Source organism: Penicillium roqueforti, assembly GCF_015533775.1.
Source record: "Penicillium roqueforti strain LCP96 04111 chromosome Unknown scaffold_31, whole genome shotgun sequence".
Taxonomy (NCBI): domain Eukaryota; kingdom Fungi; phylum Ascomycota; class Eurotiomycetes; order Eurotiales; family Aspergillaceae; genus Penicillium; species Penicillium roqueforti.
In genome coordinates, this window is record NW_024067595.1 from 142,902 (window position 1) to 162,724 (window position 19,823).

At 48.5% G+C, this 19,823-nt stretch overlaps 7 protein-coding genes across 7 annotated transcripts; 2 read left to right on the forward strand and 5 right to left on the reverse strand.

Annotated features, from left to right (window-relative positions):
• Positions 1-1,122: 1,122 nt before the first annotated feature.
• On the forward strand, positions 1,123-3,169 carry LCP9604111_8307 (F-box protein; the record flags this gene model as incomplete). The annotated part of the gene is made up of 2 exons (XM_039076436.1): positions 1,123-2,995; positions 3,045-3,169. The coding sequence occupies 2 exons, from the start codon at positions 1,123-1,125 to the stop codon at positions 3,167-3,169; spliced, it is 1,998 nt and encodes a 665-aa protein (XP_038925692.1).
• A 387-nt stretch (positions 3,170-3,556) lies between these two features.
• On the reverse strand, positions 3,557-5,288 carry LCP9604111_8308 (transcriptional regulator family TF; the record flags this gene model as incomplete). The annotated part of the gene is made up of 9 exons (XM_039076437.1): positions 3,557-3,630; positions 3,701-3,724; positions 3,778-3,873; positions 3,942-4,286; positions 4,364-4,404; positions 4,514-4,637; positions 4,714-4,979; positions 5,034-5,161; positions 5,250-5,288. The coding sequence occupies 9 exons, from the start codon at positions 5,286-5,288 to the stop codon at positions 3,557-3,559; spliced, it is 1,137 nt and encodes a 378-aa protein (XP_038925693.1).
• A 1,528-nt stretch (positions 5,289-6,816) lies between these two features.
• On the forward strand, positions 6,817-7,165 carry LCP9604111_8309 (LysM peptidoglycan-binding domain-containing protein; the record flags this gene model as incomplete). Its single annotated transcript, XM_039076438.1, has 2 exons — positions 6,817-6,928; positions 6,984-7,165. The coding sequence occupies 2 exons, from the start codon at positions 6,817-6,819 to the stop codon at positions 7,163-7,165; spliced, it is 294 nt and encodes a 97-aa protein (XP_038925694.1).
• A 195-nt stretch (positions 7,166-7,360) lies between these two features.
• LCP9604111_8310 (uncharacterized protein) lies at positions 7,361-8,465 on the reverse strand (the record flags this gene model as incomplete). Its single annotated transcript, XM_039076440.1, has 4 exons — positions 7,361-7,611; positions 7,675-8,021; positions 8,078-8,310; positions 8,364-8,465. 4 exons carry the CDS (start codon positions 8,463-8,465, stop codon positions 7,361-7,363), a joined length of 933 nt encoding a protein of 310 aa, XP_038925695.1.
• A 929-nt stretch (positions 8,466-9,394) lies between these two features.
• On the reverse strand, positions 9,395-10,960 carry LCP9604111_8311 (uncharacterized protein; the record flags this gene model as incomplete). The annotated part of the gene is made up of 3 exons (XM_039076441.1): positions 9,395-10,012; positions 10,084-10,158; positions 10,226-10,960. The coding sequence occupies 3 exons, from the start codon at positions 10,958-10,960 to the stop codon at positions 9,395-9,397; spliced, it is 1,428 nt and encodes a 475-aa protein (XP_038925696.1).
• A 1,121-nt stretch (positions 10,961-12,081) lies between these two features.
• nip1 (translation initiation factor eIF3 core subunit c) lies at positions 12,082-14,754 on the reverse strand (the record flags this gene model as incomplete). The annotated part of the gene is made up of 2 exons (XM_039076442.1): positions 12,082-14,327; positions 14,418-14,754. The coding sequence occupies 2 exons, from the start codon at positions 14,752-14,754 to the stop codon at positions 12,082-12,084; spliced, it is 2,583 nt and encodes an 860-aa protein (XP_038925697.1).
• A 1,147-nt stretch (positions 14,755-15,901) lies between these two features.
• Positions 15,902-18,948, reverse strand: LCP9604111_8313 (putative protein kinase Yak1; the record flags this gene model as incomplete). Its single annotated transcript, XM_039076443.1, has 8 exons — positions 15,902-16,653; positions 16,703-17,061; positions 17,111-17,230; positions 17,279-17,538; positions 17,593-17,752; positions 17,819-18,018; positions 18,070-18,341; positions 18,399-18,948. 8 exons carry the CDS (start codon positions 18,946-18,948, stop codon positions 15,902-15,904), a joined length of 2,673 nt encoding a protein of 890 aa, XP_038925698.1.
• Positions 18,949-19,823: the final 875 nt, after the last annotated feature.

Here is a 19,823-nt window from a genome sequence, read left to right on the forward strand (position 1 = left end):
AGAGTACCTGCAGCAAAGAGCAAGTTCACGGTTTCTCCGGTCTGACGGGCTTCTGCGATTCGATCTACCAAAATATCGATCTTATCTACGACGCGGTCCTCCAGAGCTTGAATTGACCGCTTGCTGAAGAATGGGCTAAGCGTAGCGCGCCTCACCCGCTGGACGTCATGATCGACTATATTGAATAATGACCATCCCATCGGACGGAGGAATGGAAAAACCACTCATTGCGATTGCGCTTGCGGCGTCCGCTAGTGTAGATGTCGTCAAGATACTCCGGGTCTCGGATATGGATGTGGAGTGGATTGATTCGTACGATTGGTCCGTACTGATTATAGAGGTCTTCGATTTTCCAGAGAAAGCGCAGTTTGTGGGGAAATAGATTGTAGTAGAACTTGTACCAGAAGGTCGCGCCTGTAAGCTTCGGGCCAGGAAATTTCGCGAGCGGATGTAGAGTGACTCGATATATGTAGACCGAGATCCAATACGCGATGAAAGCTGTCGTTCTGAATGCCAGGAGGTGTGATAGATTGGCACTTTGTACCAGAGTTAAAAGGCCTATCGTGGCTCCAGCTTTTCGTGTTCAATGGGTGCTAAGAGAGGTGAGTTGGGCTTGTACCAAAGACAGATAAACAGGACGGCCCTTTTTTTCATGTATTATGTCAGTACGTTGATTACCTCTAACTAACTAAATGTTGAAATGTTCACGTGTTTGCAGTGCGTATATTAAACTTGCAGTGCGCATTTCTCGGTTGGGTGGTGATACCGGGACGACCAACCGGTATCAGTACCTGTCCCAGGTACCGGACGGACTGCCTACTTTGTGTGCAGTATCCCTTACTAAGTAGTGCTCCAGGGCTAGTCCTTGTTTGGAATCACAATCCTCGCCTCTGCTCCTGTTCCTCTTTTCCTTTGAAATGCTTTCTACCTCGCGCAAATTCTGGCAGACACCATTGTCCGCCATTCCTGGTCACTGAACTCCATGTTTTTTTTCCCCGTGAATTTCGGAACTTGAAATTGAAAAGCAATTCTTCTACGATTCCTACTTATTTCTGCGGATAATAAACCGAGCTTTTTGGTTATTATTGTTCTCAATCTCGAAACGTCGCGCACGCAGCCAAAATGTCCATTGCAGCCTTGCCCGTGGAATTGATCTCAAAGATATATGACCATTTGGATTATCAGGAATTGGTCGCTCTGAGGTTATCATGCCGCGCATTGTATAAAAGCTCACTGGAGAATTTTGCGAAGACCTTTTACCGAAAAATCTGTTTCATTGCGACAAACGAAAGTCTCCACGAACTGGAAGAGTTATCTAAGTCAAATGGTCTCCGCGAGCACGTTCAAGAGCTATGGATGATCCCTGTGGTATTCGATGGCGCTGAAGGGCCCCTCGGTATGATATCTATATCGTCAAAAAGCTGCCGGCAAGTCAAAGGCGACGAGCTGGAAAGCCGGCGTACGGTCCAAAAAGATATGATTGCGGATAATCGCAACCTGCTGGAATCAGAAGCATTCAGTGATCGACTTCGGGAATGTATGGATCGATTCAAGAACATCCAAACAATCGGACTTGCACATTATAGAACGGAATTTTTGCTTGATCCCCGGCAGCAGACAGTTCCGTTCCTCGGCAGGCGACAGATGATGAGCCAGATCGATTTTCGATTCGATGTTTATAGCCTGCAAGAGTCTATGCGTACCAATAAGGCTAGTCAGATACGGAAACTAAACTCCTTGGCATTATCAAAGCTTTTTCTTGCGTTATGTGGCTCAAGCTGCAGACCCCGAAAGCTGTCTACCTGCGATTCTAAATTCTGTTATGATATCGGCCCTAGGATTGCCCTCTCCGAAGAGCAATTAGATTCTCTGCTGTCTACTTTAGAAGACCTCGAGGATCTTCATTTATGCATTGATCTCAATGAGGCAGCTTGGCTGAAACTTTTCAGGAAGCTTGGACCTCAACTGGAAGTACTGACCTTGTCGCAAGATCATATGCCTTTTTATCTTATTCAAGATGACATGCATGCCTATCCGGCAAAAGGCTACGTTGGAAACATGTTCCATGACATTGGCTTCACTCGACTCCGAAAGCTTCATATAAACAAGCTTGATATCAATTTCAGCTCTTTGAGATCACTATTGCTCAGTGTTAAGAAAAGTCTGGTCACTCTTACAGTCAGACGGGTTACAATAGGCAGCGAGGAGTCGGGAGCCACAGAAAACCCTCGATCGCAAGATGCTGAGTCCCCTGACCGCCAGGAAAATGAAAGATCTGTCCGATATACATCGCCATCATATCAACCTACAGTGCTACCATACCAACCAACCTTGCCATCATATGGACCCACAGTGCCATCTTATCAACCAACCTTGCCATCATATGGACCTACAGTCCCGTCATTTCAACCAACCTTGCCATCATATGGACCTACAGTCCCGTCATTTCAACCAACACCGCCATCATTTTCAACATCGTCACCGTACACACCGACTGTGTCCCCGCAAGAATATGGACCAGCCCCCCTATCAGTCCTACCAGCATCAGAAACAGCATCGGCCGAAAGTGCACCCCAATCACCCCAGCTTTCCTCGACTTCCGATTCCTCTGAGGCGTCGACAGAAGAATATTGGAGCAGAAAGTGGATGTCTACATATCACCCATATGAGCCATCTGAAACAGCTGGAGGTTTTGTCTGTCCCACCCGGGAAACCGTGATGGCATGGGAACGCAACGAAGAAAAGATCACTTCTATGCCCAGCTTTTTGGACATTTTACGGAACGAGTTATCTCTAGAAACACTCTCTCTGGAAGATATTATCTGTGACGGCAATTATTATGATTTCGAAAGAATCGACACTACAGATAAACAAAGGGGCAAAGTGGATTTTGATATTCGCAAAGCCAATATTTCGTTAAAGGATTGGATTTCCCGGTTAAGGCCAATTGCTCGCTGTCCGGCCGATCGCATTATAAAGTATAAGGAAGACGAAGGTTAGTGGCACCTCCCTATTTACTCTCTGTAGTTACTAATGGAAGCTAGAAATGGAGGATTGGTTCGACAAGATGATAGGGAAGGACAGCGGCTCATTTACTAGATTAGACTGTGACTGCAAAAGGAAAAAGAAGCCGACCTGGGGATGCCCTTTTGGATGTTACCGATATTAGGAAAATGTCAGCTTGCATTTATCTCAATAATTCTGCGAATAATTTAGCTCTATCATTACAGTCTTAACACTGCATTCGATTCAATCAATATAAGGTAATAGAAGTTGCATGTCTTTCTCTTTACGGATTTTCTCCATTATATACCAAGAAAAAAGGTTCCAAGTTTACTATCAAGATACGTGAATGGGACAACAGTCACATGTAACGTTTCCAACCTTGGAACAACTGGAACACTTCGCTTGCTTGTTAGAATGAATAGGCACAGAGATGAATATGCTCTAAGATCAAAACTGGGCCCCGGGGATACCAAATAAGCAGAGATACTCACATGCGAAGAGGCCCGAGGAAGACTTGCTTGCACACAGTGAGTCAGGAAGAGTCCGAGTTTTAGGGCGTTTTTGCTGCTTCATCAGGGTCTTCACACCTCCCGCTACGGAAGTTGCACATCTCCAAGTATACACCTAGCCGTCGGTGGTTAGTTCAATCTAGCGCCTGTCGTCTTGGGGAGCCATAAGGATCTCTGCAACTTACCATTGATCCAATATGTGAAAGTATCTAGAGATAATTAGCAAGATTCACAAGTCAATATTTCAGAAAAGAAACTGTACCAGCATTTATGACAGCCAGTGACTGGGTAGCATCAGTTTGAGCGTTGTCTTTTTTAGCAAGCGCAACAATAGGTCCCCAGCCATACGCTTTATCCACTAAAACAGTTTATAGAACCATTCATTAGCAGACCGATATGTTGGAAGTCGCATGGTCAAGTACTTACTTGCACGATAAGCACCAAATTGGGTATGCCCGTGGGTGAACTCATGCGCGAGGAGTCGCTCTGGTGTGTTGTGTATCATATTATAAAGGAATTCACCGTTTTTCACAACTGCTGCTTTCTGTGCAGGTTGATACCAGACTTTCGTCTGAAATTGCAACACAGACCACACCCCAGCACAAAATGTAATCCAGCTAGGTTTACCCGGAGTGTGATCGGCTGTTAACGTGACTGCTTCCGCTTGTGCACCACCGTATCCAGCCTCAAAATCGTCTGGCATCGTACAAAGAGACGTGCTGTGTTTTAGACTGCGAGGACCAGCTGGTAGGGCATTGATCATCCAAAATTCTACAAATATCATAGGTCAGATATGGTTTCATGATGATGAACGTTTGAATTAAGGGAGATTTCTGGATAATACTCACCATGCTTAATATGAGAAGGGACATTAGGGTCGAGGTAGGGCCTTGTTGAACGTGTCAAAATATTCACGAATAAGGTCTAGGATGACCGCCTTGGACGGTAAGGGTTGCGAGCATCTGCTTTGCAAATCATCTTGAAGAGTTCGAGGATACCAGTCGGCTAGTCTCCATCGAGTGCTGTTTCTCTGAGCGACATGGCGCCATACATTGTTACCCGTCTTGCTCTCAAGCCAGCCCACACCCTCAGGGGCAACAATTGAAAAATGAGAGGATGCACCTAGGCATAGTCGGTAGAATCAGCTCAGCCATTCGTGCGACCGTTGAGGAGGGATAGTTGGCGAGCCAATACTCACCAAAAAATCGCATTGAGCCTTTCGGAGTTTTAAGGGTATATGACCCTCCATCGCCATCGTTTCGATCGGCCTCGGCCTCGAATGATGCTGGGGCGTTGTCATTTCTCGGAGATGGTAACTCTGAATCAGACGCTTCTGACGGTTGGATATGCTCTGGGCCTGTCTCCTCATCACTCAGCAGTCGCTGTCTCTTGGACGCATGTGCTTGATTTAATTCGTCTTGTAAAGATTGAATGCGCTGTTCCAGCTCATGAAAATGTTCCTCACTGTGAGTAAGTCAATATGGTTAATTTAGAATCAACAAGCCAAGCAGAACATACCGGTTGAGTTTTTTCTTCCGTCGCACGGTGTCCTCGTACTTACAAGGTAAGTCGAATGTTCTGCAGGGGACACAGACCGGCCGAATTCCATCACATTTGACCTTCTTCCGTCTGCATATACTGCATGCCTTGTTTGTGTATGCAGGTCAGCATCCAATCACAGTCGTTCCCTCAATATATGGGGGCCATAAAGGCCATCTGGGGGCTAGTCGATACCTTGGCAAGGCGTACAACGTTGCTGGTGTTTCCATCCATGATACGAAACGATTGTATAGTATCACCAAAGAAAAGCTTCAGACTTGCAACCCCTAATCGGCTGCAATCATCAGGATAAAGAATTGTAAGCTGAGGTTCCCACTGACTCCTGGGATTCAAGCGTTTAGGCATTTAGGCACTGATGCTGAGTCATTATATATGCCTCAGGCCAATACGATGTACAACTAGTAAATCGGTTTCAACACTTCCCCTCGGTAGTCATCGGAGTCACAGCCTGTGCCGCAGATAACTGCATGATTGGAATTTCTGATTAAATGCACTCGCTGTGAAATATCCATCGGGGAGGATCAACGGCCTGCCGAAGAAGTGGCCTAGAACCGTCTTGGCTTTCTGGAAAACTTGGACTTTCAAACTTCCCATATCGGTCTGCATAGCGAAATAACCTCTTTTTCGAGTCATGAATCTAGACCTCACTCTTCTGGTCAGCCAATTTCTGATGCTATTCCTAGATTTCGAAAAAGCAGCCCCAGGTAATCAGTGCCACAGTAGGTAAACTAGAGAACTGGAGCAGAAGGCATGATATCACTGTGTTAGATCAGACCAGAGTGGTGATAAACCTTTACCACCCATTAGACCATCAATAATATGATATAAACATTTGATTCAATTGGGTGATCCTGTACACCTTGTACTCCCTAACATAGGTTCCGTCGATGTACTTTGATCTGCATCAGCAATATCTTGAGCCCGTCAAATTCCATAGTTCGAACCTCTTCCCCGAATTCTGTCATAGGACCAGCTATCCCAAAGAACTATTTGCTCAAACCCATGGCGATGCAACGGGGTGTTACTCTGTATAACAACCCAATCTAGCCATAGCAAATAGCCGCGAACCATAATCAAGTCTAAATGCATCGCCTATAGAATGATTGCTCACTGACCGCCATGACTATTGAATCTTGTCGCACGATTCAGCTGTGTCTTAGGTATCTGTTTGCGCTACCTTTGCTCTACCCCCGGTGAATGGTTATGGCTCAGGTCATTGTCACACTATTATCTGCATAACGACTAGGCCTCCCTGGACCAAGGTTACTCTCCCTTTAGGAATCATATCTGAAAACAATGTAACCGTAAAACAGGACGTACTTCTATCGGTCAAGCCGAGACATGTATCAATCAATGGAAAAGAACGAAGCCATGGTGAAGACCAGCCCACTGAACCCATTGGCTGATTTCGCGATGTTGCCGTTCACATTGTTTCAGCGCCTCATTGCAACTATGGTTGCAACAACAGAATCTAAATGCAACCTATAGCTGGATTATATGCCCTTACCCGCTTATTTTGCAGGTACGGTACTTCTCAAGTCATATGAACTTGTCCGGCAAGGCAAAAGATCACTCCCGACATTCGACCTTTAGTACTTTGCGGCTCAGTAAATCCCACATATAAAAGTAACAAGTAATCCCTTTCAAGTTTTCTTTATTCAATCACCAACACTCTTCAGTCCCATTGCTAGTCTCCAGACACATATAGTCAATAAGTCCAAGCGTATCTCCAAAGCCCACAATGGTTGCCATCGGTGTCCGATCTCTCCTATGCATTCTGGGAATTGCTTCCCTTGGCACATCTGCCGCCGTCAACACCAATACCGTCCAAGGCTGGCAGCTGACACAATATTGTGAGTTAAGCTAAAACAAATCCCTCTATCTCAAGCTAGACTGACGTAAAATCAGGTACCGAGTTCTATACTGTCAGTAATGGAGAGACCTGCTGGGACATCATCGCGCGGAACCAGAATAGGTTCACCATGAGCCAGCTTCTGTGCTGGAACGACGACATTAACCCCTGGTGCTCGAATCTGATTCCAGGCCGACAGGTCTGTGTTGCAGTCGAGCGTCCCGGGCCTGTCTGCTAGACAATCGGGTTGACGTCTGGATTACTGCTATTGTAGTTCAAAGAAACGAATGCATAATATCACCGAAGGCTTTGATCCTACTCTCCAATGGAGGTAATGAGAGGATAATTTTCGAGTTCTGACTTCTGTTTGCACTTTTATTACAAATGATCATTCATGAAATCAAAGTTCTGAAGCTTGCTGGTATTGATGAACTTATGCGCTATTTCTGTTCCAGGCATTGTGTAGGATTTGTCTCATCGTAGTTGGCTTCACCTCTGGGAACCGAGTATTGAGACGATCATCCGGTAGTCGAAAGACATTATTGACAGTGAGTCTGCTCACCAACGCAGTCACTTCTTTGAGTTCGTCCGATGAGTATTCTATTCCCTCTGGCTGCAGAGGGACGGTGACATCACCGGCCTTGATTTGCTCCAGGCTATCGTAAGTTACCTTGAATTTCCTGCCTGTTTCGGATATAATTATTAGGTTGCGGGTGTATCTCAAATAAGGGCGTCCGATATGCTTACCGGTGAATTCTTCCGCCATTCCGAGAATCTGATTGTAGGTAATTTCATCTCCAACGATTACACTGAATTCAGGCCATTCATCAAGGTCAAGTGCCTTGACCAAGTAACTCGCCATGTCGTACGTGTATGTCATACAGATCACGTTGTTCCCGTCTCCTGGAATCGCAGCTGTGCCGCTGGATATATCAATACCAAAGGTGAAAGGTTGCAGGTGAGTTTGGATATGTGGCATTCCCCAATAGTCCATAAAAAAACCAGGGATTATCCTAGTATATTGTAAGCCGCTGGCTTTGAGACGATCTGCCGCATCAAGCCAGTATTGAATGCTAGGGTCAATCGGGAGTAATCTTAGAAGATTCAATATCAGCATAGAATAACATACAGCTGAAGCTGGCCGGCCTACTCGGTGGTTTGGACGAATGAGTATTCACTGGGAATGAATCTTTTCGTTGTTGCCGACTTCTCCGCAGCTTCGATCAAGTTCAATTGAGACTGGCTTGTCTCGTCAGAAACAAGACCAATGGCAGATATAATGGTGTGGATATTGTGTTTCTCAAGTACGCGTGCTATTGAGGGAATATCATCGTAGTTTATCTGGACATTTTGAATATTCTGCGAAGCAAAGTCCCGTTTCACCTAAGGAGGAGGTCAGTTACTTTCTCAGGTGGAAAGTGTCTCTGCTTGCGTACAGTGCGAGAGAGGACGACGATGTCGAAGTTGGAGTCCAGCAATTTCTCAACGATAGTTTTGCCCACTCCACCAGTTCCACCAGCCACAGCAATGACCGTCATGATTGAGAAGTGTGGTAGTTAAAATAGTTGAAGTTGCCACGGAAGGGCGATAACCCCACCAAGAATCTGCAGATTTTCAAACATTTACGGAGTACTTCTACTCCTATTATAAAGGCTACATTCGAACATTCGTAGAATAACCTGCTTCTGCTTATCTATTTCGAACTCCTAATCAGCATATTGCCAAACTCCAATCAAATCCCCAGAAACCACACATCGGGGATTCGGGCTTCAGACATCGGCGAACTCCCCTCCCCCGCGGTCCTAACGGCTATGACTAATATCGGAGGGAAAAGAATATAAAAGCCAAATCTTCCGACATTCCCACTTCAGCGATCTTCCTTCTAAAACCAATATACAAAACCAATCTCATCATGTGTATGAAGGCTACCTGCTCGACCTGCAGTGAGTTTCCACCCATCTCTGTGTCAACAGACCAGTACTTACTTATTACAGACAAGGTCACCTGGTGGGGCTGTGGAAGCCATATCCCTTCGGTGATGGACTCAATTCCCGAAGGCGAGTGGTGTTCCTGTACACCTCAAGTTGAGAAGGATGGGAAGAAGTACCCTCCCAAGGCGGCGAAGGCCGGCTGACTACAAGACTGTGTGATATGCTAGTTGAGGAAATGAGTGCCGCGATGTCTTCGAGAGAAAGCCTTTCAAAGGGCTTGGTTATCTACAAAGCCTGGTGGATCTCCACAATATCCAAGGGGAGAGAGGTGTTGAGGGAGTTCAGTGCGAGATTTTATGTCTCAATTGGAGCAGATATATAACGAAAGTATAATGAAAGACGAAATCCAGTATAAAATCCAACAAAATGTCTGATATGAAAGCCAAGAAAGTGAGGAACACGCAGAACCTAATCAACAAGAGAGCAAGTCAAAATGAAACAGCCGAGTCCATGTACAGATCCCAGAACACTCGACACTAAGGGCCCCCTCCCTTCCCCTTTCTTCTCCCTCTCCTCGCTGGTGTCTTCGCTGGTAGCGGAATTTGGGGCGGCTGCATTGTTGCCGGTCTCATGCGTTGCGTCTCTTGTAGTAAAAAGTAGGGTGGTTCTCCACCATCCGGAGCTGGACGGGTGGTAGCCACAAATGGTGGTCCCCTTGGCACAAAGTCGCCCGGCATGGCTGGCAGCTGCCTTAGCTCCTTCTTGTGATTACAAACATAGAGAAGTCCCTGCCCATCTGGGCATGTAGCAGTGTAGAGCGCGAACCGCACAAAAGGCCCCGAAAGAAGCATTCCAAAGTGCTCCCCGGGCCTAGATTGGATGACACAGGCCTGTATTTTCATCCAATGGGTCAAAGGTTGGCCGTTGTTGTCGGTCAGACGGACGTCAACCTCCACAACCTTGTGACATGATGAAGAGCCAGGTGTTTCCATAATATTATAGCCGTGAACTGGAACGGGGATACCTAGCGACTCCAGCTGGTCTATATAGCATTGAGGTATCGCCATAATATCGGCACCAGTATCATGGCACACGTATAGGGTGAGGCCACTAGCACCAGGAAGTTGACTATCAGCCGATATATGCACCGGGAACTATATGAAAGGCAAGAGATGAAAGTTAGAAAGAAGAAATAATAAGCTGAGAGACCAAATAGACACTATACCTGAATTGTGTGGACATTAGTATACGGTGCAAACGAGTGAAAACCTCCTAGACTGCCACCGCCTGGAGGTTGAAGCTGTATTTGACATCTCAAGTCAGAATCAAGAATAATGTTCGTATGTATGTAGTGATGATCAACTTACACCTTCCACCCACCATGCCTTAGTGGTGTCGTACTGCTCAGCCATGTTCTTATGAACATCGACGTCAAACTTATGGGGCGCATTGAGCTGCATGCCCTTCGACCAGTAGCTCACCCATCCTCTCGACCAGCCCAATTTTCCTTCCCTGTAAGCTTTGATGAGAGCCTTGACATTGGGAAGCTGATTATCCGGGTCCTCATTCGTGGTGAGATGTGTCTCGATAGCCTTCAAATGGCCCAGGCGTCGAACGATATCCAAGCTGAGTCCGGCCGGCTCAGAATGGACCATTTCATCGCGAGCAGCCCTTCTTTTCTCATATTGTGAAAGTCTGAACTTGAAGAAACCCGGCAAGATTCCCTCACTGATCCTCTCCATACATCTCTCAACTTGACTATCGATATCATTGACATCAAGATCTAGTTCGTCCGCATTCCAACCTTCCGGGACAAGCGCTGGATCGGTAATAGGTTTGGCCCCATTGTGTTTCCATCGCTGTTGTCTCGGAGGGCGTGAATACGCTTCATCCTGGACACTTTGAGACATCATGCTGTAGTCAAGGTAGTCGTAGTCCTCTGGCAAGAGGGGCAATTGACTTTCAATTTCGTCTGATGAAAAATCAGAGGAAGGGGAAGAAATCTCCCTTTTACCGTTGGTCGATTTGCGTTTCTTCGGAGATTCCTCAGGGTCCAAGGGGGGCTTTGAGTACGCCCGCTTCGTACTACGACGAGGGGGCATCTTGAAGAAAAAGGAGATGGACTTTGCAGCACTGCAGGAGAGGGCCTGGCAACTTGGGATGAAGAAGAAGCATTGAGATGTGGGATATAGAGAAGATATTTGTAGTAACCATCCTGTGGAATTTTACAAGACAAAGAAAACGACAAATTGGAATGAGGGATTAGAGGAAGGTAATCTTGTGTGGATAGAGACAAACTGATCGAGGGGAAGGTGCTATTTTTGGATCTTTCAAGAAGCTCATGTGCTCGACAACAATGAATTCCACAGGATAACCCTGGGACCTCGGGATTGTAGCTCATCAATCGAAGTGACTTGAGGTTGAAATGTGTTCACTCCGCAATTCAGCCCCTGGTGTTGCTTCAAGGTTCTTTGTGTCATCTTGATGTACCTTATACGTCCAAGATTGAAGGCTCGAATCAAAGAAGATGTCAAAAGGACCGGGCGTTTTTGTCAAAGCACAGCAGGGCAAAGAAGCAAAGCGTAATAGATGACCAGTGGTATAGTTCCAGTCTGATGTAGCGTAGCCCTTTCGAGCTTCTCGCTCGCCAACTCCATTGTGAAATGGCGCCTTGATCAGCATCCGAGAAAATGGTACCTCAAGGAAGGATATTGTCGACAGCTTGTGAAATGGCTCGAGGAAAGTATGGTCGTTCAAACACGCTAGAGAGACTTACAAACAACGGGCGAAGAGTGACAAATCCGGAATTTTGTTCCAATTCAAAGCATTTGAGATGTTAGTGGTGTGAAAGAACCAGTGACAAAGAAGCCGCCAGGTTTCATCTCTGAGAAGCCCACTTGTACGTTCGAAGGAACGATCTATGAGCAGGCTCGAATACTTCCTACAGTACATATATAACTCTACAAACACCGCACACACCAAAACTAAGAACTAATCCATAAGCCGTCAATTTCTAACCAGTATGCACCTTGATTCTTTCTCGATCATTTCCATACGTGAATATCATGTAGATCAATCACAAAAAAAGCGCAGAAACGGGGCAATTTTTCCGGCCTAAAAAATAAGGAACGGTCGTACCAACACGAAGGGGATGACAGGAGTAAAAAGGAAAACATGAAGAGAGGGGGGAAAAAAGAGAAAGAACATGCCATTACATCAGAATCTAAGCCTTGATCGCTGCGCCCAATGCACCACCACCGAACTGCTGTCCACCGGGTCGGCGATCGCCCTGGGGAATCCGGGCACCGCCACGACCACCACCACGACCGCGACCACCGCGGCCGCCACGGGCACCGGGACCGTGTTCGCGTTGGAAGGCGTTGGCCATACCCTGGGTGCGCTGCTCGAGGGTCTTCTCGTTAGACTCGAGAAGGTTGGTGGACTTGTCGGCCAGGGTGACAATCTGGGACTGGAGACGGGAGAGCTCGACGCCCTTGCGGAAGATGATGGCGTCGTTGACCTGGTCGAGAGCAGCGGCAAGCTCTTCGTGCGAGATCATGCGGGAGATAATGGAGATAATCTTCTTGGGCTCAAGTTCGAACATGGTGGCCAGAGAAGAGATGGAGAGGCTGTCGTAGTAGGGGGCGTAGGTGAAGAGGTAGGTGCGCAGACCCTCCTCTTGGGTCTGGCGGGACAGCATGGCCTTGATCAACTCGGGCTGGGGCATGAGGTCCCAAATCTTGATCGCGGCGAATGTAGAGGCAGAAAGCTTCCAGTCGCCAGCGGCAAGAGCCTTGGCTCCGGCAATAACACCGTCACGGGTGTTCTCGGGGGGACCGGTGAAGACCTGGCGCTCATTGTAGTCCAACATACGGCGGAAGGTCTTGGAGATCATGCGGCGGCGCAGCTCGGGGGCAGATGAGGTTTGAGCCATCAGGGGCACCTCAAGCAAAGCACTGCTGGTGAGGTAAACGCACTCGAGCAACTCGAGGTTGATGTGCATGTGGAAGGGCAGCTGGCGCTGGCGTTCCAGACGTTCCTGCTCGGGCGAGACAGTGGAGTAACGCTGCATGATGATACCCTGGGCGAGAAGTTCCTTTTGGCGGCCGCTACCACAGATCTCACCAAGGGTGTTCTGGGCCTCGTAGATGAGTCCAGCACGGAAGGCACAGAGACCAATCTGAACAAGGGTGCGGTTGAAAAGGATCTGGGTGCTGACATCGAAAGTGGCGATGTTTTCAGTCAGGTGAGACATGAGCATCAAGTCACGAGACTTGTAGTAGTGGTCGTGTAGAGCAAGGAAGTAAATTTGGCAGAGCATGGCGCGAGCGCGGGGAATGCCATCACTGTGTTCGAACATGTAGTTGCAGATAGAGGCCACGAGGCTCTGGACATCCCCAGATTTATAGGTAGCAGTAACTGCTGACTCAATATTTGTGGGAACTGCCTTGTCCTTCGCTTGCTCGACAATCGCAATGACATTAGCAGGCTTGAAGTAAATGTGCTCCAACCGTCTGATAACCAGTCTGTTCATGCTGTCCTGGCCATTCTTATCGGCACCCTTGAGGCTTTCAACGTAAAGCTGCGAGCGAACAAGCGAGGAGTAAAGTGCCTGCTCGTCCGTCAGACGCTCAATGTACTCTGAGGTGTGAGGGTCAATCTCGCGGAGACCCTTTGTGAGGCTGTCGTCGAGGTGCTCCACAAGTGATACAACGGAACCGGGAATGAAGAAGGTTTCACCCTCGGCAACAGTAGGTTGCTTCTCGTCGTCCTCCCACTCATCGGCGGCTTCGCTGACAAGGAATTGGCGATTTTCTTCCAACACGGAAAGGAGAGCGGAGTATTCCTCGTTTGCGGCCTGCCATTGCTCACTTGACATGTAGGTGGCGGTGGATGTGGCAGTAAGATCGAAGCGGGTGGAGATCAGGGTCATGTAGGTGCGGATGCGCTGGTAAGGAGTAGTGGCAACCTCGAGGAGCTTCTGCATGGTGCGGATCTGGTCGGCACGGTCGGTGTTCTTCTTTCCGCGGGACTCAACAATGACACGGAGGTGCTTGAGGATGCTCTCAGGGGTGTACTGGAGGGTCTTTCCACCACGTCCGACAGTAGCGAATCCATCATCCTCACCACCTGCAGCGACGGCGGCAGCGAAGTTCTCGATCCTCTCGACCTTGGTGGGCTTGGGGGCAGGAGCAGGGGCGGGCTTCTCCTCGACCTCATCTGCCATGAAGGCTTCCTTACCAGCGCGGTACTTCTCGACGAGGGTGGCGTATTCCTTGTTGTTCTTCTTAATCTTCTGCTTGACCGCGTTGAAGCCCTTGCTGTTGCTAGCGTTCATCTTCTTATTCGAGGCCTTCTGCTTGGAAGCGGTCTCGTTGGTGAAGTCTTCGAGTTCGGCAACGGCTTGGATGTAGACCTTGGGGGTGGGACCGGTAACCTTCAACATCTGGCGGTTCAGGTTGTCGAACTCTGTTTGGGAATCATGTCAGTTCATGCGATTTCTTGGGGTCGTCCAATTTGGCTGGCTCTTCACTCCTCCCAGGCAGCGTATAGACTCACCAGTGGCGATAACAGCCCAGTCGTTGATCTTCTCGGCGTTATCAATCAGGCGGATGGTGCTCTCAAGGCCCTCGAGACGCTTGTCCTTAGCGGACTTAACGATTGTAACCTTCTCCTCCTCCTCGCTCTCCTCGCTTTCGGAGTCATCGTGCAAGAACTTGGAGGCACCGGTGCGGCCCTCCTCGCCCTCTTCGTCGCTGTCGCTGCTGGAGCCGGAGTCGGAGTCATCCTGGTCAGAATCTTCCTCGCTGCCGGAGCCGGAACGGTAGACCTCCTCCTCCTCATCAGACGAGCTGTCGCTGTCGCTGCCGCTGCCGTAGAAGAAACGCGACGCCATGTTTGCGGATTGCGGTTTCGTTAAAAGGAAGTGGCGATCCTAAAGCTAGAAAATCAGGTCGTCGGCGATACAAAGTCGAAGTTCCCGCAGTTGAGAGCCACACACGAAATTTAAGCGAGGGGCTGACTAAACTAGATTAGGTATAGCGCATAACAAAGAAATAGTGACGGCCTTTTTTATACTTCTTCTATTCCTTCGACTTGCTTCTGCTTGCTTGTTTTGACTATTCGACTATCCGCTGACTTTCAAAAGAGTACGAATCATCCGAAAAAGAAGTCTAGGAAACTTTTATCTGCTTGTACTTGGGAAACCGCCTCTCATCCGGGAATCAAGGCCTGACCGATCAGGCAGGCGCAGGCAAAGAAGTTTCTTGACTAGTGAATATGGGCAAAATGATACACTCATCAACCCGTAACGTTTGTCCCATTTATCGTCTGACTATTAACTCTACTATTTACTGCATGCAGTAAATAAAACAAGGAACCTCCCGAAAGAAACGACATGCCATGACATGCGACCGAGAGGCTTACCTCGACCAAAAGAAAGAAAAAAAGGATAGATCAGCATCCCTAGGAAGATTGCAAATTAAGTGAAACAGTTACGAGGAGAGAAGAAAAAGAAATGGATGAGATCGTTCTTTCATGCTCCATCCAGGCTATGCTGAAAGAGAAAATTCACGAAAAGGCAGACAGACATGCCGAAGCACTGCCTAAAGAAATCGGAGAAACGTAATTGGAATCGTAACAGGGCAAGAAACGTAACGAAACGTACTGAAACGCAATGAAATAGTGATGACGATGCGGGGAGTGATATCTCGCGGCGAATGATTTGGCCACTGATGGGCACAGCTCACGGCAAGTAAGCGTGCGAATCGATCTAGCGCTAGGTAGCAATGCAGATCGTGTATCAGCGGTCCAGATCATTGTAGACCACGTTAACCCACTGAAGGGGTATTTTTCTTGACTCATACCTACAAGAGCCAGCCATATAAGAACGAATCGGCTGGCAAGGAATGGGTCAGCAGAGCAAGGCTTACAAATGCAGTGCCTTGGAGGTCATTGACACCCGTGAACAAAATATATCAGTATGCCTGCTCCCGAGTCGTAGAGAACGCTGGGCACGGGAATTGCCCTTTTGCCCCAATTCCCTAGTGCCATTGGTTCTGACCCATGTATCCTTCGCTAAGCACACCATCTTCAAGGGTGCGAATAAAATCCCGATTGCGTTGGTTTCCATTCGCATTACCCGCTCGGCTCCCACGACGCCGTTGACTGGCATTAGCATCGACGTACCCGTCAGGAGGAGGTGGATAATACGCAGGGCTGGGCTGCAATCGAATTGGCGCGTTGGGATCCAGGTGGCTAGCGACTCGTTGAATGGTAGTGGGAATTCCTCCGTTGGGGTCCATGGTAGATGCTCGTTGGCGGCCTGCTCGCGTGGTCGCCTGTGCGTATAGACTTTGAGGAGGTACCTGGTTGCCTGGCATCATTCCCATTTGATGACCATAGCCAGGGGACTGCTGGGTAGGGTATGGAGGAGGCGGCGCGCCTTGTGGGTACATGCCATTGTACATGGGCGGGGCTTGAGGCTGGGGCTGGGGTTGGGGCTGAGGTGGAGTATGAAATTGGTTCATCTGCACGGCATAGGCATTTTGCGCATGCGCCGCCTGAGCTGCTCTTTGTTTGCTAGCAGCTTCGGCCTGCTGTTGCTGTTGAACTCCCGGTGCCGGTTTAGTGGCCGTCGAATACTTGAGGTTCATTGGGGGCATGAAAGGCCCCGTGAACTTCTGCTGGGTGATGAACGGGTGCAGCTTGGCTTGTTGGGGTGACCATCGCTCGAGAGGATTGATTGACAGGAGTCCCCGTACAAAGTCGATAAATGCAATCCGGTTATTCAGTTCTGCGATGATTAGAAAGTCTCAGGGTGAAAGTGGAAAAGGGAAACTTACCTCGATCAACCTCTGCTTGCTTCATGTTCTTCCGAGGCATTGGGTAACTCCGGATAATTTCCTCCAGCGTTGAGGCTGAGAAATACTTCTTGCTCGGTTGTTCCTTCGTGTTGTGTTCTCGGGAATACTGCTCCAGGCTCTTGAGGCGGTACGTCTTTCTTCCGAACTCGTCCTGTGTCTTTTCGAAAAACTCTCCCGACTGCTTGCCCATCTCCAGCATCCATGTTGGTGGGATACCCATCATCTCGACGATCCGACAAACTTGATTGTATTCCGAAGAGCCGGGGAACAGGGGGAGACCCAGGAAGAGCTCCACCACGATACACCCAAGGGACCACATGTCAATGGCAGATGAGTAGCTAGGAACAAATTAATAAGGAACAAAACACGTGAGACCAGTGTACGTACGGCAAACCTAATAGTACTTCTGGGGAACGGTAAAATCGCGATTGAATGTAGGTGTAGACAGTCTGGCGTTCATCGCATGCAGAACCAAAGTCAATGACCTTGATGATCGGGCTCTCGAGGCTGTGAACAGTTAGAAACTGACCCTGAAAGCTCACAGGCGATACTGACTTTTTCAGGAGAATATTCTCCGGCTTCAAATCACAGTGAATCAGATGCGCCTTGTTCAACAAGCTCAAGGCATTCAGCAGTTGCTGGGCAAACACCCGGACAAGGGTAGTGCTCAATCCACGGAATTGGTTTTGTTTAATCAGCTCGTAAAGATTCACACTCAATAATTCGAATGCGAGACACAAATGCTGACGGTGGATGAATGTATCCTTGAGACGAAGCAGGTGGTGGTCGTCGTTCTTGTCATATTTGCTGTTGAGCTGCGGGTAATCAGCGGAGATCCGAACGATAGGGGTTGGGGGAATATGACATACGAGATCCAACACAGAAACTTCCATCATACTCTGGTTGAAGTAGGCAGTCTTGTTCTTGATGACTTTGACAGCCACTACTTCTCCCGATTTCAAGTTTTGGCATTTCACGACTTGGCCGAAGGTACCTTGACCTAGAACGTCGAGAATGAGGTATCGATTTCTAAATCAGAAGGAGAAACAACTGTCAGCCCAGGGTTCGGCTATTATCGGGAAATCGGGGGCATACTTGTGACCGGCTTCCTCGCTTCCAAGGATATCGTTGACATAAAGGATATAATCACTATCCTCGTTGTCATACCCATCATTCTTGACCCCTTTGCTGGGTTTGGTCAATACCCGTCGCGGGTTTCTCGAAGACTCATAGTTAAAGCCAGGGTTACATATGCGGTAAGTGGCCGGGAGGTGGGTTGTCAACGATTGAAGTGGCTGGACGGGTTAGCCAACGCGACAAGAAAGTGAGGTTTGCGGAGCACTCACACTGATAAATCCACCCTCTGGATTGGCGCGCCGATAGGCGGGCTGTATATTCATGCGCGGCTTCAGTTCTTGGACAGACTGAATCTTTTGGAACTTGGGAACTGGACCGCGACCGGGCACTAGAGGAGCCTGAGATGGCAGCGAGCCAGATCGCGGAGATCGCGCCCCTGGACCAAAACCTGGACTCATGTGGGAAGATGCGGATGGTGGGTAGTACTGGTCTGGGCTGAGGTCGCCGGATTGAAGGGGAGGGAGTCTTGGGGGCCGGTTGGCTGTCGAGATATTAGCAAACGGGACATGGCCGAACAAGAGACCGAGATCGAACTCACATGGCGGCGATTGATATCCTTGTGGTGGTGATGCATATTCTGGTCTCGCGGGGGACCGACGGGAAGCATTCTGAGGCGCGGATGGAAATCCATAGGAGCCTTGGGACTTGCCAGGACTAGTGGGATATGACATCGGCGGCGAAAGAACATTCCCCGGAGAGTATCTGCGGGCAGCCGATGATTCTTCTGCTTGATTCAAGAATTGTGACGAGGCGCGATTGTGGTTTGGCCTCGAGGGGTACTTTGCCCGGTTGTACGGGTCAGCGTCCTCCATGGTAGTATCCGCGTCGGTGACATAATCCCGAGTACGTGGCGTGGCAGTGGGGGAGGACGCCATGGAGACAGTTTTGGAATTTGAGCCAGCCGAGGGGGCTTTAGATGTCGTGACGGGGGTCTGGAATGTTTCGTACGTGTATCCGACGGGCGGCTGTGACTGTGGTGGCTGACCGTATTTCGAGGCTAATTGCTGGGGATGAGATGCCAACGCAGTATTGAACTGCGCAGGGTGGCCCATCAAAGGATCTTGATAAGGCTGCCACCCAGGATCCATTTTGTGCAAGCCCTCTTTTTGGGCCAACAAATGGATTCGGGGTCCGTGTTCTCAAGCACTGCGATCAGGGTCCGTGGGATGCCAGCGGAGTCGGCACTCGTAATGCGATCGCACGTTCGAGGCGAGTCTTGACGGAATTCGACGAATAGAGAATGAAAAGTAGGGAATTGGCGTTAAAATGAGGTCGTGCTATGCTTCATCATCCGAGAAATTGTTGGTGAAGACAAGTTTTGAAAGGGAGAGAGGGGGGGCGGTCGCAATTTGGTTGCGACGCAGTAGACGTAGGCGGCTGGGGGGGTTAGCCAAGTCAATGGACTTGTCTTGGGCCCCCGTGAAAAGGGGAAATCTCTGTAAAGACACAGCTAGCATCAACAAAAACTATGTTAAACAATGGCTTTTATCGAAGCATAGAGATATTACTAGTATATAGCCAGAGATCAAGAAGAGGGGGAAAGATGAGTTCCAACGAAGTGGAGGTGAACTTTGCCCGCTAGATCTGAGTCTATATAGTATGTCATTTCTTTCCTCTGTACGAGGGCATATTGAAGGGGTATTCTATCTTTTGGTATACAATATGCACATATATATTCAAGACCATGATGCTAAAGTCTCGACATTTGAACGGAGTACTGGATTGTGGTCTCCCTGGCGATTACTGTTTTCACATGATCGACGCTCCATTTGCATGCCCAACTGTCAGAGCGTCTCTTTCGAGTTATTAAGTGGCTGTAATCTCATCAGGCTGAACGGATTTACTAACTAACTACTAATATTGAATGACCTAATAACGGGGTATCTTCTTGATGGTATCATATAATTGGAGAGGCATGGGACGTCACTTCCTAGTTAAGCCGGGAGCCCACAACTTGGGATTG